This window comes from Sphaerodactylus townsendi, linkage group LG04 (genome assembly GCF_021028975.2).
Source record: "Sphaerodactylus townsendi isolate TG3544 linkage group LG04, MPM_Stown_v2.3, whole genome shotgun sequence".
In the NCBI taxonomy this organism is placed as follows: Eukaryota; Metazoa; Chordata; class Lepidosauria; order Squamata; family Sphaerodactylidae; genus Sphaerodactylus; species Sphaerodactylus townsendi.
The window spans coordinates 8909507-8925961 of record NC_059428.1 but is presented as its reverse complement, the minus strand read 5'-3'; the positions used below and the strand labels follow the sequence as shown (position 1 = coordinate 8925961).

General features: G+C 49.7%; 1 protein-coding gene across 4 annotated transcripts in view; it reads left to right on the top strand.

Annotated features, from left to right (window-relative positions):
• The window catches only part of GDPD4 (glycerophosphodiester phosphodiesterase domain containing 4), a 51564-nt gene that overhangs the window by 17800 nt on the left and 17309 nt on the right, over window positions 1-16455 (top strand). For 3 of the 4 annotated variants that reach the window (XM_048492538.1, XM_048492535.1, XM_048492536.1), the window contains exons 2-7: window positions 685-949; window positions 2940-3043; window positions 4646-4739; window positions 5954-6049; window positions 9214-9312; window positions 13048-13141. In XM_048492538.1, coding sequence (XP_048348495.1) covers window positions 767-949; window positions 2940-3043; window positions 4646-4739; window positions 5954-6049; window positions 9214-9312; window positions 13048-13141 — 670 coding nt within the window. In that variant the 5' untranslated portion in view covers window positions 685-766. The remainder of the gene's footprint in view (window positions 1-684; window positions 950-2939; window positions 3044-4645; window positions 4740-5953; window positions 6050-9213; window positions 9313-13047; window positions 13142-16455) is intronic. The other variant, XM_048492537.1, reaches the window with a different exon arrangement.

Genomic DNA, 16455 nt, shown 5'->3' with positions numbered 1-16455 from the left:
GTAGCAGAGTGCTGGACTAGATGGACTCTGGTCTGATCCAGCAGGCTAGTTCTTATGTTCCTATGTTTTGAGGGGGGAAGGGAAAGGAGTTTGTAAGCCCCTTTGAGTCTCCTTACAGGAGAGAAAGGGGGGATATAAATCCAACTCTCCTCCTCCTCCTCCTCTTTGGGAGGTGTGCTCTTTTGGTGAAACAACCTTCCCGGAAACAAGATTTCCCTTTCAAAGATTGCCATTTCTAAATTTCTAAATATACTAAATTTAATAATAATAATAATTTCCAGCCTGAAGAACGGGCAAGGACCCTGCAGGTGGGAGCTCCCAATTTGGGGATACCCTTCAGACGTTGGGGGTGTTTAGGGAGAAGAGGTATAACGCCACCTTCCCATTTCCTCTAGGGAACTGAGGAGTGTTATCTGGGAATCAGTTGGGATTCTGGGAAATCTCCAGGCCCCGCCTGGAGGTTGGCGTGAGTGTACGAGACAGTGTTTTAGGGAAACCGAGAGTCCCTCCCCTGCCTTTTCAGGTCAGTCCCCCAGTTCTTCCATGTCCAAGCGAGTCAGGTCCGGCATCCGTGTCCCAACTTGTCTCGCACAAAGTATGATTCTGAACCGTGACAATTCCAGGCCGGCCAGGGAAACCCCTTTGGAAGTGGATTCTCAGTTTTGTGTTCTGTGTTTTCTGCAGGACTGCGGCACCTGGAAACCCCCCAGCTTCGCAGCTTCGAAGTCTCCGTTTCCAAAGGGACAATGAGATAGAAGTGGCGCCGATGGACAGTGGCGCCGTCACCATTCAGAATAGCAAGCTTCGAAAACTGAAGGCCGCCCGCCAAAACTTGCTCCAACACTATGAGCGCCTGCCCATCATTTCCTGCTTGGTTGGGCTGTATAGCTGTCAGTGGAGGTGGTTCCATCACCCAAAGGTAGAGCCGGGAGAATGGTGCTGCTCCAAGGTAAACGCGCGCCGCTCCCCTTGAGCAAAAAGGTATTCTGAATTCAGCAATCCGGGCCTCCCAAATTCTGCAGCTGGAATCAGTTGTGGGAAGGGAATACGTTTCTGCCCTCCAAAGTGAGAAATGCTTGAAGATTTTGGGGCGGAGGCTGAGACGTTGGGTTTTGGGGGAGAGGAGGGTCTTCAATGGGGTTAGATGCCAGAGTCCACCCTCCAAGTCCACCCTTTTCTTATAGAATCACAGAGTTGGAAGAGACCACAAGGGCTATCAAGTCCAACCCCCTGCCATGCAGGAACACACAATCAAAGCACTCCCGACATATGTTCATCCAGCCTCTGTTTAAAAACCTCCAAAGGAGGAGACTCCACCACCCTCCGAGGCAGTGCATTCCACTGTCGAACAGCCTTGGTGGTCGAGAAGTTCTTCCTGATGTTTAGGTGGAATCTCTTTGCCTGCACCTTGAACCCATGACTCCGTGTCCTAGTCTCTGGAGCAGCAGAAAACAAGCTTGCTCCCTTCAAATATTTAAACATAGGTATTATGTCCCCCCCCTTAACCTTCGCTTCTCAAGGTTGTTACCGCGTTGCCTGGTAACTTTTATAAAGCTCCAGACCAACCAGCTCTCGGTAGCGCAGGGGAACAGAAACGGGACCCAACACAGCGAGTATAGTGAAATAATAAAAGGTTTTATTGAGATGCTGACCTACGTGTCAGCACCTCCACACCACAGCAACTGCGCTGCCTAGCAGCTTTACAACAGCTTATATGCACTTTCTCCCGCCCGGGAGTCCGGGAGAATACAGGGCAGCCTACAACCATTCATTCACAGAATACATAGTAACCAATTATACATCTACAATACATAGGAACCAATTAGAGTCCGATGGGCAGTCCCTTCTTGAATTTTGCGGCAGAAGCAGGGCGAGGCGATGACGTAGGCACTGGCAGGAAAAATGCAAAAGAGTCCTTTGGGTGCTTGGGGTCAGGAAACGAAACTTAACAACAATGGCACCCTTATCTGCCTGCTGGTGGGATTAGGCAGATTGAGGTGCTTCTTCCGGGGTTCTTTTGTCAAGGTCCATCCAGGGTTTTAGCAAATGAAAGGGACATGCCCAGGTGGAGCAGGGGTGGATTCCTGCCTTGAGCCAAGGAGGTTCCATGCAGATGCAAATACAAAAGATAGCTATAATTCCTACTTTCTATCTAATACAGTTTGTTCCTACCTAACTTATACAAAAATAAAACACAGGCCGTTTCCGCATGGCCACGGTGGGGGTTGGGTTGGCGTACATGATGCCGGCCCAACCCCTCTAGGACCGTTCGCACGAACGGTCCCAGAAACTACTGGGACGACGGCGCTGCGCTGCGCCGTTGTCCGATCGACCTACCTTCACTGTGACCGTCCGGCGCGTCGCCAAGGCCAGGGGACACCCCCCGCCCTGCGCGACCGCTCTGGAGACCCAGGGCAGGGTGTGTGTGTCCCCAGGCCTCAGCGATGCGCCGGACGGTCACAGAGAAGGTAGGTCGATCGGGCAAAGGGGGGAGGGATGGCGCCTTCCATCCACTGCTGTTTGCACGGCAGCAGCTGCAAGTCACCGTTTTCCGAAAACCTTGCTGGGGAAGCGAGGTGGGAAAACGGCGGCTTTGCGCCGCTCAGAAGGAGTGAGGGCGGCGCCGATGCGAAGCAGCTGCGCCCCCTGTGCGAACAGCTCCCTGGGGACGGCGTTTTTGCCGTCCCCAGGACGCTGTATTAGGCCCGTGCAGAAAGGGCCACAGTTCCATCTTTATTTACAAACAAGATCAGAAATGGAATAAAATCACTTCTGACTCTTCTATCAAGGTCACCCAACAGGCTTCATGGACCTAATAGCCCTTGTGGTCTCTTCTGACTCTATGATTCTATGCAGAAGAGTGGGGAATCAAATTGGTAACCTACAGATGTATATGAGGGAGAGCGGTTTCCTGAACTGTCCATTTTGTTTCCTTGCAGAGGGAGTGTGTGTTTTACCCAGTGTTGGTGACGGCGTTCTGTTCCTCTTTTGTCTTTCTGTACATGTGGAGTGAAGCGGAGAATGACTACAATAACTTTGACTGGTAAGTGGCCACGGTCCTCTGCCCTCTCCTAGTTCCTCTCTTGGTTGCTACCAGTGAGAGTTCTAATAATCATCTCGGAGCGGGTTGGGAAATTCCTGCGGATTCGACTGAGACTAGGGAGCACACGATGGAGACATGAAGCTGCGTTAGATCTCCAGTCCATCAAAGTCTCCATTTCATAAGAACATAAGAACATAAGAACAAGCCTGCTGGATCAGACCAGAGTCCATCTAGTCCAGCTCTCTGCTACTCGCAGTGGCCCACCAGGTGCCTTTGGGAGCTCACATGCAGGATGTGAAAGCAGTGGCCTTCTGTGGCTGTTGCTCCCGAGCACCTGGACTGTTAAGGCATTTGCAATCTCAGATCAAAGAAGATCAAGATTGGTAGCAATTGGTATTTCCTGCTCAGACGGGCAGCAGCTGTCTTGGATCTCAAGCTGAGGACTTTCATGTCAAGTTCCAGACCTTTCTGAAAGAGCAAATGTCAGTGATAGATAGCGTTGTCTGCTCTGGGTTGGGAAATAGCTGGACATTTGGGCGGGCGGAGCTTGGAGAGGGTGTGGTTTCAAAGGGTGGGGTTTAGGGAGGGGAAGGACCTCCATGGGGTATAATGCACAGGTGGGATCCAGCAGGTTCTCACAGGTTCCTGAGAGTAGGTTACTAATTATTTGTGTGTGCCGAGAGGGAGTTACTCATTGGTGATTTTGCCCCGTGATTTTTGCCTTAGTCACGCCCCTCCTCTCAGCAGTAGCGCGCAGAACTTGAAGCAGTCTAGCAGGAGGTGCACCGGCGTGTGTGGCAGCCTGTGCCTGCGTGCATTCGTTTCCCACCCAAGGACCGGCGCAGCGGCTGCGTCCTTGCCACAGCCCCGCCCAGGAATGCCCCGCCCCTGGAATGCCCGGCCACGCCCCCGTCGTGCCCCGCCCAGCCCCATTGGCACTACACCACTGTTTGAAACCCACCACCATGGGAACCTGTTACTAAAATTTTTGGATCCCACCACTGGTATAATGCAATAGAGTCCATCCTCCTGAGCAGTGGTGGGATTCGGATAATTTAACAACTGGTTCCGGTGGTGGGGTTCAAATAATTTAACAACTGGTTGTTTACAAGCACCATTTGAACAACCGGTTCTGCTGAAGTGGTGCGAACCGGCTGAATCCCATCACTGCTCCAGACCGGGAAGCATTTCCAAGGGGGTGAGTGTGGACAAACGGGGGATTTTGAAAACACTTTGAGAGTGTTAACAGAATGTTTTCAGTGGCTTGCAAAGGGAAAAGGCCGTAGAAAGAAAAACAGCCAGCGTCCTCTTCGTGAGCGCACACTGGAAGTGACATTAGGGGAACTCTAGGAATCAGTGAAAACTCTATAGGTTACAGGGAAGATTTTGGCACTCCAGATACATGGATTACAATTCCCAGCCAGCTGCCAGCACATTCTGGCGAGAGGGGCTGATGGGAACAGTTGTCCATAACATCTGGAGTGCCAAAGGTTCGCCACCACTGCTCTATGGTTTCTGGGTATTGCTAGAGCTACCCAGTTGCTCACGACAGCTCACACGTTCTTCTCAAATAAGCCACTTGGCTTTTGACGCTTCTTACAGGTTCAGCTACATCAACTTGGGCATCTGGTTTCCTTGGTCTGTTATGCTCCTAGCCATGGCGGCGGTCTGTTTCGCCTACATCTTGCTCTTGGTGGTAAGTGTAGCCTCTCCCCATGAAGGGCCTGACAAGACGGCAGTTGAGACTGTGACCTGGTTACGGGGGAAGGGCTATAGCTCAGAGGCAAAGCATCCGTTTGGCATGCAGAAGGTACCACGTTCGATCCCCAGCATCGCCAGTTAAAAACAGAAACAGGATGGGAACGACCTCAGAATGAGACCTTGGAGAGCAACTGCTAGTCTTAAGCAGTACTGACCTGAATGAACCAAGGATTTGTTTCAATACAAGGCAGATCCTGGTGCGTAATTAATAGCCTCCAAATCAGGTACGAGGGGACCCATGCGGAGCAGGCCCCATACAGACACGGTTCCGAGGAAGTTGCTGAACATTTCATAGAATCATAGAGCTGGAAGAGACCCCAAGGCCCAGAAAGTCCAACCCCCTGCAGTGCAGGAACACACAATCAAAGCACTCTCGACAGATGGCCATTGAGCCTCTCTTTAAAAACCTCCAAAGAAGGAGACTCCACCACACTCCGAGGGAGTGCATGCCACTGTCGAACAGCCCGGACTGTCAGGAAGTTTTTCCTGATGTTTAGGTGGAATCTCCTTTCCTTCCCCTTGAACCCATGATTCCTGGTCCTAGTCTGTGGAGCAGAAGAAAACAAGCTTGCTCCCTCACCAACATGGCGTCCCTTCAAATATCTGAACACGGCTATCATGTCACCTCTTAACCCTCTCTTTATTTCCCATCCAAGCTGATTTCCTTTTGAGCATCTGATACTTGAGAGTATGGTGGTGAAGGGTCACCTCACTTTGGAGACAACTGCATGTTTACGAGGAAGGTTTGTCGCCTGCCGTCACGCAGCTGGTGACGCACCTGTGAACCGGGAAGCAAGAAACAACGCCACCTACCAAAAAATATCGGTGCCCTAAAGCAGCTCGGTTTTCACAGGTTGTCGAAGCGGCGATTCTCCCACGCCGCTTCTCTTGATAAGGTTAGAGGAAAGCACCTTATATCTCCATAGATACAGGACTGCTGGCTATTTCAGTTTCGCCAGCATGGCCAATTGACCATGCTGGCAGGGGCTGATGGGAATTGTAGTCCATAACATCTGGAGTACCAAAGGTTCGCCACCACTGGGCTAGGATCATCCGGGCTTATTGCCAGACTTTGTAAACGGGCTTTTTCGTCAACGCTTCTTGTTTCGAATAAAATTAAAAGGGCCTGTTGATTTTTTCCCCCCGTAGATGATGGCCGTGTGCCTAGTGTCAGAAGGCCAGCAATTATACCTGCATTGGTGCCATAAGGTAAATCAGGCTGTCTGCTCATCCTCCTTCGCAAAGGTCAGATTTCAGTCCCCTTTGAATTCCGCAATCAGAACGGCCACTTCATTGCGTCACCCTCTGTATAAATGCTGTAATATTTTAGCAGAGATGGCCCTGTGGGATGTAGGGGTTAAGAGCAGGTGAAAACCTCAACCCCTACACCACCCTATCAAGCATAGTACTGTCCATTAATGGAGTCCTAATAATCCCTGCAGAAAGAGCCAGCGTGGTGTAGTGGTTAAGAGCAGTGGAGACTAATCGGGAGAACCAGGTTTGATTCCCCCACTCCTCTGCGTGACTCTTTTCTGGTGAACTGGATTTGTTTCCCCGCTCCTACACATGAAGCCTGCTGGGTGACCTTGGGCTAGTCTCAGTTCTCTCGGGGCTCTCTCAGCCCCACCTGCCTCACAGGGTGTCTGTTGTGGGGAGAGGAAGGGAAAGGAGCTTGTAAGCTGCTTTGATTGTTTGGCAGGCAGATTGAGAAAAGTGGGGTATTCTTCTTCTTTTCTTCTTATCCTCCTCCTCCTCCTCCTCTTCTTCTTCTTCTTTTCCTTCTCCTCCTTCTCCTCCTTCTCCTCCTCCTCCTCTCCTCCTCCTCCTCCTCCTCCTCCTCCTCCTCCTTCTCCTTCTCCTTCTCCTTCTCCTTCTCCTCCTCCTCCTCCTCCCCTTCCTCCCCCTCCTCCTCCTCCTCCTCCTCTTCTCTCTTTCTTTCTTTCTTTTCCTTCTCCTCCTTCTCTCCTTCTCCTCCTCCCTCCTCTCCTCCCTCCTCCCTCCTCCTCCCTCCTCCTCCCTCCTTCTCCTTTCTCCTCCTCCTCCTCCTCCTCCCTCCTCCTCCCTCCTCCTTCCCTCCTCCTCCTCCTCCTCCTCTTTCTCTTTCTTCTTCTTTCTTCTTCTTCTTCTTTTCTCTTCTTCTTCTTCTTCTTCTTCTTCTTCTTCTTCTTCTTCTTCTTCTTCTTCTTCTTCTTCTTCTCCTTCTCCTTCTCCTTCTCCTCCTCCTCCTCCTCCTCCTTCTCCTCCTCCTCCTCCTCCTCCTCCTCCTCCTCCTCCTCCTCCTCCTCCTCGTCCCATCGTGGTTTCTGGGTTCAGTCTGTGTAAACACCTCTTCCTGCCTAGGACCCTGTGCACGAAACAGAATAATCAGATATGCTAAACGATTGTGCTGTGCAACCATTTGTGTTAAGAGCAAAACAACTCAAGATTAGCGCGTAGACTGGAAAGCGATTTAGGAGGATTGTGAATAATTGGACCTTGGCACCCCCTTCAGGCACAGCAGGGAACTGCATTTAAACCATTGCGATGGGCCAGCGCCGTTTGAAGCCCCTGGATTGGCCAGGCCTGGGGTGAATTCTAATCACTGGAATGTCTCCCCTTGCTTGGCCGATAGAGCAGTCCATGGTACCTTATGCACTTCTGGCCCACCCCTAGCCCATGCTCCAGGCATTGACCTCAGATACTCTAAGCAAGGAAACATAATTTTCACAGCAACTCCCTACATTCCAGTACCAGGTGCCTCACCCTAACCTATAAACAACCCATTCCCAAAGTGCATTAACTCCAAAGGAGCAGCAGTGGCGTAGGGAGGCAGCCTGCACCAACCTGAAACCGCTCAGCCCCCCCCGCCTGCCCAGCCTGAGCTGTGGAGGCTGATCTGGGGAATTCAGATTAGCCTGTACACTCCCACACACGCCAGCTGGCTGACCTTGGGCTAGTCACAGCTCTTCTGAGCTCTCTCAGCCCCACCCACCTCACAGGGTGTTTGTTGTGAGGGGGGAAGGGCAAGGAGATTGTCAGCCCCTTTGAATCTCCTGCAGGAGAGAAAGGGGGGATATAAGTAAAAAATATATAAGTGATTAGGAAGAGAAAAATTGGGGAGAGAAGCTTAGCACCAGCTACCCTTTCAGGTCTGACGCTGTCACAAGGCATCTTTGGCGCAGAAGGAAAAACACTTGGGGAACCGCTAACTCCTCAGTATTACAATCATCTTCCTCAGTGTACCACTACACGATTCAGCGGGACCCTTTTCACGGTTGCTGTGGCTGCATGGCCTGCTGTCTCTCGCCAACTCACTATAGCCGGCCTGTGTCAGCCTCTGTCTTCCCTTTTCTCACTGCATCCTATGCCTCCTCCCCCCCTTAGGAAGGGTTTGGTCATTCTGTGTAGTCGCTTACACAGAGCAGAAGCGGTGTATGTAGTAGTTAAGAGCAGGTTCACTCTAATCTGGAGGAACTGGTTGGATTCCCACGCCAAGCCACTCTTGAGCTGTGTGGGAGGCTTATCTGGGAATTCAGATTAGCCTGTGCACTCCCACACAGCTGGGTGACCTTGGGCTTAGCCATGCAGCTGAGACTCTCTCAGCCCCACCTACCTCACAGGGTGTTTGTTGTGAGGGGGGAAGGGCAAGGAGATTGTAAGCCCCTTTGAGTCTCCTACAGGAGAGAAAGGGGGGGATATAAATCCAATTCTTTTTCTTCTTCTTTTAGTAGAGGCCACCATGTTTGTTACTATAAATCAGTATTAATAAAGAAGAAAATGGCCTTAATGGCGCTGAACAAAGCCAAATCGTACCCACATCCCTTCAGAGTTCAGATCCATCAGATTATACTGATTGTATTGCTTTTAGTATTTTGTGTTGGATATTGTACTTTGTGCTTTTACATTCCTCACTGATATGTTGCTATAGAAGCGTGATGGAGTAATGAGACTCACGTTCAGCAGTTATTATGCTAATATTCAGTAAAGAGGAAATGAGCCGGAGTGTTATAAAGGGTATGTTTTGTCACAATTCTCTTGAAATAGTTCCTGCTTTCTTTCGGACAATTGTAATGTAGAAGACTTTATCTTTTGAATGCAAGTTATCTGTAGTTATGGTGTATGTCTTTTAACGTTTGTTTTATGTACTGATTGTGACGGCCTATGGCTAATGCAATAAATACTAGTACTAGTACTATAAAGCATCTTTAACACATGCTTTTTTAAAAAACAAGGCGAGGTCTTTAGAATACCTGGAAAATATGTGGGATGGAGAAGAAAGAAAGGAGGCAGCTGTTAAGGACTTTAAATCCCCTGTTTTATTTTGTGTGTGGATTTGGAGCCTCTGCTAGCAGGTCTAAGTGTGGTCTTTTTGTCGCTGTGCTAGAATCTTAAACACACGGATAAATAACTTATACTTTCTGATTATCTAGATCTGGACTGTGTTCATTTTGGTCCTCTCCATTTCCATATTAGCCGTGATCACAGTAATGTGGACCGTACAGTGGAATACGGTTGTCTTGTCAATGCAGGTAAGATAACCCGGAGGTGTTCCATTAAGAGTTTTTGAAAAATCTCACAGGAGATCTGGGTTCAAGGGATATGTTGTTCCTCATAAGAGATAAGACTGGTAGAGTGGGAATTCGAACTCGTGTTTCCCTGATCACAGTCTTCGACACTCTAGCCACTATCATCGCATAACATCCATCCATCCATCCATCCATCCATCACCCATCCATCCATCCATCCATCCATCCATCCATCCATCCATCCATCCATCCATCCATCCATCCATCCATCCATCCATCCATCCATCCATCCATCCATCCATCCATGCCTCCATCCATCCATCCATCCATCCATCCATCCATCCATCCATCCATCCATCCATCCATCCATCCATCCATCCATCCATGCCTCCATCCATCCATCCATCCATCCATCCATCCATCCATCCATCCATCCAACCCATCCATCCATCCATCCATCCATCATCGTACTTCCATACTGCCCTTCCCCCAAAGGGCTCTGGAGTGAAAAGGACGGTTTTATTCTCAAGCAGTTTAGGTGTGAAGCTGAAACCTACATTTGCAAATGCTCGTGTCTAAATTGAGTAGTACACCTTCTAGCTTGGCTTCCATAAAAGGCCACCATGACAAAGCATTCTAGCATTTCAACCTTTACAATGCATGTCTGATTTTATTCCTGATCTGCAGGCCAAAGCAACATAGACTAAGCTAAGTCAGTTGTTTTCAAGCCAGGCTAAGAGTCCACAAGTCCTCAGCAAGACTCCAAGGAGAGTGACTTTAAGCAGGAATCCTTCAGCAATGCAAAGTGAGAGAGAAGCCCAGTCATGACTTTCAGGTCCCGGGAGAGCTCCCTGGGGCATGAGATGTCACAATGGAGTCCCAAACTCAACAGTGGCCAATATTTACCCCCAAGCAGCATCTGATGATTGTTGCAACCTGGCTTCTTTGCAGAGTTGCAGGTAATTTAAAGAGGAGACACCTTAGCTTGATCATAGTTAAGTGGGAGAGCTCTGATCGGAATCTCTCCTAGGTGAGAAGCATCTGTTTCAGAATAAGCGGTCCCTTCACATGAAAACGTAATGCCTCCTGGGTTTTTCTGAAGTACCTCCTGCTCCAGTGATGTAAATGAACGCTAGGATTGGCTCTGTACTTTGGGGAGGAGATGTTTTAGAGAGGCAACGTGGTGTTGTGGTTAAGAGCAGGTGCACTCTAATCTGGTGAACCGGGTTTGATTCCCCGCTCTGCCATTTGAGCTGTGGAGTCTTATCTGTGCACTCCAACACACGCCAGCTGGGTGACCTTGGGCGAGTCACAGTTCTTTGGAGCTCTCTCAGCCCCTCCTACCTCACAGGGTGTTTGTTGTGAGGGGGGAAGGGAAAGGAGATTGTAAGCCCTTTGAGCTCTCCCTTACCACGGGAGAGAAAGGGGGGATATAAATCCAAACTCCTCCTCCTCCTCCTCCTCCTCCTCCTCCTCCTCCTCCTCCTCCTCCTCTTCTTCTTCTTCTTCTTCTTCTTCTTCTTCTTCTTCTTCTTCTTCTTCTTCTTCTTCTTCTTCTTCTTTTGAGAACAAAGCAAATGGGTGCTGGGAAACCCATAAGCAGGTGTCATGATGTATGGGCAGTGGTGAGATTCAAATAATTTAACAACCAGTTCTGGTGGTGGGATTCAAATAATTTAACAACTGGTTGTTTACAAGCACCATTTTAACAACTGGTTCTGTTGAAGTGGCGCGAACCGGCTGAATCCCACCACTGTCAGTGTCCTTCAATGGAAGAAGTTAGAGACTTTTTTTTAAAGAAAGGTGAGAATTCAGAGAACCTGCTACACCAGAGATTATGGTGAAATATTGTTCCAACAGTATTTTAATGCCAATTAAATATAACGATAACGATAACGATAACGATAACAACGATAACAATAACAATATAGTTTGGATTTATATTCCCCCTTTCTCTCCTGCAGGAGACAAAGGGGCTGACAATCTCCTTGCCCTTCCCCCCTCACAACAAACCCCCTGTGAGGTAGGTGGGGCTGAGAGAGCTCCGAGAAGCTGTGACTAGCCCAAGGTCACCCAGCTGGCGTGTGTGGGAGTGCACAGGCTAATCTGAATTCCCCAGATAAGCCTCCACAGCTCAGGCGGCAGAGCGGGGAATCAAACCCGGTTCCTCCAGATTAGATACACCAGCTCTTAACCTCCTACGCAACTGCTGCTCCTCTATAAGCCTCTAGGTGGCAAGGAGAGGAAATGGCTGCCACATGGGCTGAAAATAATATATATTCACATACATGTGGCAACCATCCTGGCTTTACTGCAGCCTTCACCCAAACTTGCAAGCAAAACAGGTTTGAGAAGGTGTAGAGAAGTCACAGAAACCCCTGGAGGTGCACGAACGTACCACAATGCTGTGGGGAACCAGGGAACACCCCCCCTTTCAACTTCCGCTTCTCCCAAAGCATTGAATTCAGGGCAGAACATCACCTGTGTGGAAATGGCCAAAGCTGGTGTTGCCCGTTCTGACAGGTAGCAGCTCTCTCAGGCCGAGATCTTTCATGTCACCAACTGTCTGGTCCTTTTTAACTGGAGATGCCAGGGATGGAACCTCTACAGACAAAACAAAAGCCCTTCCCTTAAGCCACAGTTCATCTCCATTCCTTCACCATTCCTTCACCTTGAGCCCATGACTCCAGGTCCTAGTCCTAGTCTGGAGCAACAGAAAACAAGCCTGCTCCCTTGGAGCAGCAGTGGCGTAGTGGCTAAGAGCAGGTGCACTCTGATCTGGAGGAACCGGGTTTGATTCCCAGCTCTGCCACTTGAGTTGTGGAGGCTTATCTGGGGAATTCAGACTAGCCTATGCCCGTGGTGGCGAACCTATGGCACTCCAGATGTTCATGGACTACAATTCCCATCAGCCCCGCCAATTGGCCATGCTGGCAGGGGCTGATGGGGAAGTATGTAGTTCTTCAGGCTAACATCTGGAGTCTCTAAGTAGGTTTGCTACCACTGGCCTATGCACTTGCCCCACACACACCGCCAGCTGCCAGTGACCTTGCAGGCTAGTCTGGCCAGCCTTCAGTATTTCTCAGCCCCACCTACCTCTACAGGGTGTTTGTGCTGTGAGGGGGAAGGGCAAGGAGATTGTAAGCCCCCCTTGAGTCTCCTGCGGAGAGGAGAGGGGGGTATAAATCCCAAACTCCTCCCTCCTCCTCCCTCCTCCTCCCTCCTCCTCCTCCTCCTCCCTCCTCCCCTCCCCTCTTCTTCTTCTTCTCTTCTTCTTCAGCTATTAGCCTAATGGCTTCTTCTTCTTCTTCTTCTTCTTCTTCTTCTTCTTCTTCTTCTTCTTCTTCTTCTTCTTCTTCTTCTTCTTCTTCTTCTTCTTCTTCTTCTTCTTCTTCTTCAACATGGCATCCGTTCAAGCATAGCTATCATGTCACCTCTTAATCTTCTCTTCACCACACTAAACATTCACCTCCCTACGTCTCTCCTCGTAGGACATGGATTCCAGACCTTTCACCATTCTGGTTGCCCTTCTCTCTGGATACGTTCCAGCTTGTCAATCTCCTTCTTGAATTGCGGTGCCCACAACTGTCGGTTTGACCGCCATTGTACATTTACCCCCACTTCTTCTTCGTGAGTTGTCATGTTTTTGAGTACATGCCTAAAATGTTGTCAACCTATGCTAGAAAATGAAAAAAAAACCGCATAGCCTGTTCTGGGACTATTTTGTCTCCCTCGTAGTTTACTGCTCCCTTCCTGCATGTGGTCGCTCTCTTCTGCATGGTTCTGTTGTCTTGGCCCGTGGCTCTGTATACCTTCCGGTTGGACAAAAAAGGTACAGTGGCTCCCGTAAGTAAGCATGTCCATCACTTGAAAGAAGTAAACTTTAGTTTCTAGGTATTAACCCATGTCAGCAATATACGGACCAGAGCAATTTAAAAAAAAAACCTCGAGGCTAATAATAACAAGCCAAAGCTGTTGAAAACACGATAAAAAACTGTGTAGTAGGAGTCTTAATTCAAGTTGCTAGTCCAGTGATAGCGAACCTTTTCGAGACCAAGTGCCCAAATTGCAACCCACTTATTTATAGCAAAGTGCCAACACAGCAATTTAACCTGAATACTGAGGTTTTAGTTTAGAAAAAAACAGTTTGCTCCAAGGCGTGTTACTCATGAGTAAGCTTGGTGGTAGTCGGTGGCTTTGCTTTGAACAGCTTAACAGGATTACCTGACAGAGTAGGCCTTTTGCTGCGGAAATTGCGTTACCGGGGCAGGACAAGTGCGGTTGTAATCGGCTTGGCGCAGCAGAAGAAACAACACAACACCATCAAGTAGTTTCACTTCCAAAGAAGACTTTGGCTCATTCTGCACATGCAGAATAATGCACTTTCAAACTGCTTTCAGTGCTCTTTGAAGTTGTGCGGAATGGCAAAATCCACTTGCAAACAGTTGTGAAAGTGGTTTGAAAACGCATTATTTTGCGTGGGCAGAAGGGGCCTTTATCTTTAGGTGCAAATTATTTACAGTGTATCAGCAAACAATCGGGCAGCATGCTCCGCAGCAACTCAGAAATCCCTAGACACAGTACGGTTGAACATTCTCTACCTTTATACTTCTGTTAGCCTATCACAGTGAAGGTCAGTGATCAGGTCTGAACCGGTTCTGTACAGAATACATCAGGTTTTGACAGGTGTTTTTGTCTGACAGGTGCTGTCACCTAGATCACATTGATCTGTCTGCTCACAAGATGCACACCACATTTTTTTTATTCCCTGGCGTTACCTACACTGCTTCCCCAAAACTAGGTCTTAGGTTTAATGCTGACAATCGAGCCCAGCGGCCCAGTCCAGCCTAGATGTGTGTGTGCGTGGGGGGGCGATTTCCCCCCCCCCCACATGATGAACTCTGTTTGTGCGTGCCCACAGAGAGGGCTCTGAGTGCCACCTCTGGCACCCGTGCCATAGGTTCGCCACTACTGTGCTAGTCCCTCTGAGGCCTTTCATGGTCTAAGACAGTGGTGGCGAACCTTTGGCACTCCAGATGTTATGGACTACAATTCCCATCAGCCCCTTCCAGCATGGCCAATTGGCCATGCTGAAAGGGGCTGATGGGAATTGCAGTCCATAACATCTGGAGTGCCAAAGGTTCGCCACCACGGGTCTAAGATCTGGAAATTTGAAGGACCGTTGTTAGGCAGTGTGGGATACCTTGTTCCATACAAGAGGTCCTTTAGGCATCAAAAGGAATAATAGGATCAAAGCACTCCTGACAGATGGCCGTCCAGCCTCTGTTCCAAAACCTCCAAAGAAGGAGACTCCACCGCACTCCGAGGGAGTGAATTCCACTGTTGAACAGCCCTTACTGTCAGGAGGTTTTTCCTGATGTTTAGGTGGAATCTCTTTTCCTTCACCTTGAACCCATCACTCCTGGTTCTAGTCTCTGGAGAGGCAGAAAACAAGCTTGCTCCTTCACCAACATGGCGTCCCTTCAGATAGCTAAACATGGCTATCATGTCACCTCTTAACCAGTGGTGGGATCCAAAAATTTTAGTAACAGGTTCCCATGGTGATGGGATTCAAACTGTGGCGCCAATGGGGCTGGGCGGGGCACAATGGGGGCATTGCCAGGCATTCCGGGGTGGGGCATTCCTGGACGGGGCTGTGGCAAGGACGCAGCCGCTGCGCCGGTCCTTGGGCAGGAAACGAATGCACGCAGGCGCAGGCTGCCACGCACGCCGGTGCACCTCCTGTTAGACTGCTTCATGTTCTGCGCGCTACTGCTGAGAGGAGGGGCGTAACTAAGGCAAAAATCAAGTGGCAAAATCACCAATTAGTAACCCCCTCTTGGCACACACAAATAATTAGTAATTTACTCTCTCGGGAACCTGTGAGAACCTGCTGGATCCCACCTCTGCTCTTAACCTTCTCTTCACCAAACTAAACATCCAGCTCCCTTGCAGGGCATGGATTCCAGACCTTTCACCATTCTGGTCGCCTCCTCTAGGCCTGTTCCAGGTGACACAAAGCAAGGTCTTTTGGGTGGTGGCTCCCTATTGCATTTCGAAGGCTGGGAAAGAGCATGTTTGCATGAAGGCCTCTGGGCAATGACTCTGGTTCATTGTGTTCCTATGACATCAGGGTTGTTTTTGTTTGGCTGTTTGCAACATGGTTTTAGGGACAATTTTTCCCAGACGTGGTTTTGGACTTTTGTTATCACGAGCCCACAGTGAGCAATATTAGACGAACAAACGGCTCGGAGATAGAAATTGGAATGGCCTAGTTTTCGCCACTCGTACCTTCAAGCCCGTAACAGTGGGCCTTTCCCCACTTACCTTAAGTCCTGCGCTACTTGAGGAGAGTAGTGTGGGGTCCCCCGGCACTCCCCACGAGAGGGGCAGCGACAGCGCAGCCGCCCCGACGCTGCCGCTGTCGCGCCCCCTCAGTGTGAGGCACCCCTGGCGCCTTTGCAAAGGGCACCTTTTGATGACCTCGTGCAGAGCGCGGGGTCGTGGGGACGCCCGGGCGTGCGCCAGGGATGCCACGCGCTGGGAATTGCATGCAGCTACGGCGGCCGAGGGAAATGTGGGGAAAGGCCCAGTGTCAGTCTCTTGCTTTCAGTAGAAAAAAGAATAATTGCTGCTTGGAGCTGTGCCCACTCTGGGCCCCTGGAAGGGGTTTCCAGTCACGGGTTTACCTTCATTAGACTTACAGTGCGGTCTTTTGTATCATAAATCCCTTCCACTGGAAATCACTCTTTCTCTTGACCGGCAGCTGAGAAATCAGCTCGACCTCATTTGTACCCAGCAGCCCCTCTGTGTTCCCAATTTAGCTTTTGAAGGGAGACCAGGTCACGGCGGGATGCAGAGAGCTTACAAAGGGGAACGGGATCTTGTCTCATGGCGAGGAGGCTGTGTTCCAAATTTCAACCACTGAACTAGATCCCTTCATAAACCAGCGGCGGACTCAGCGTGTCCAGAAACCAGAGTTTAATCTATGGCATGTGACCGTTGCGTCTGCGCAGAGAGGCCCGTCTTGGTTCAGAACTTTAGCTGCCCGCATGCAGAGCTGTATCTAGGGAAAATGTAGCCCAGTGCGAAATCTGAGTTTTCTGCCACCTCCCTCCGTAGGAGTAGCTGCCCTTCCCCACTACG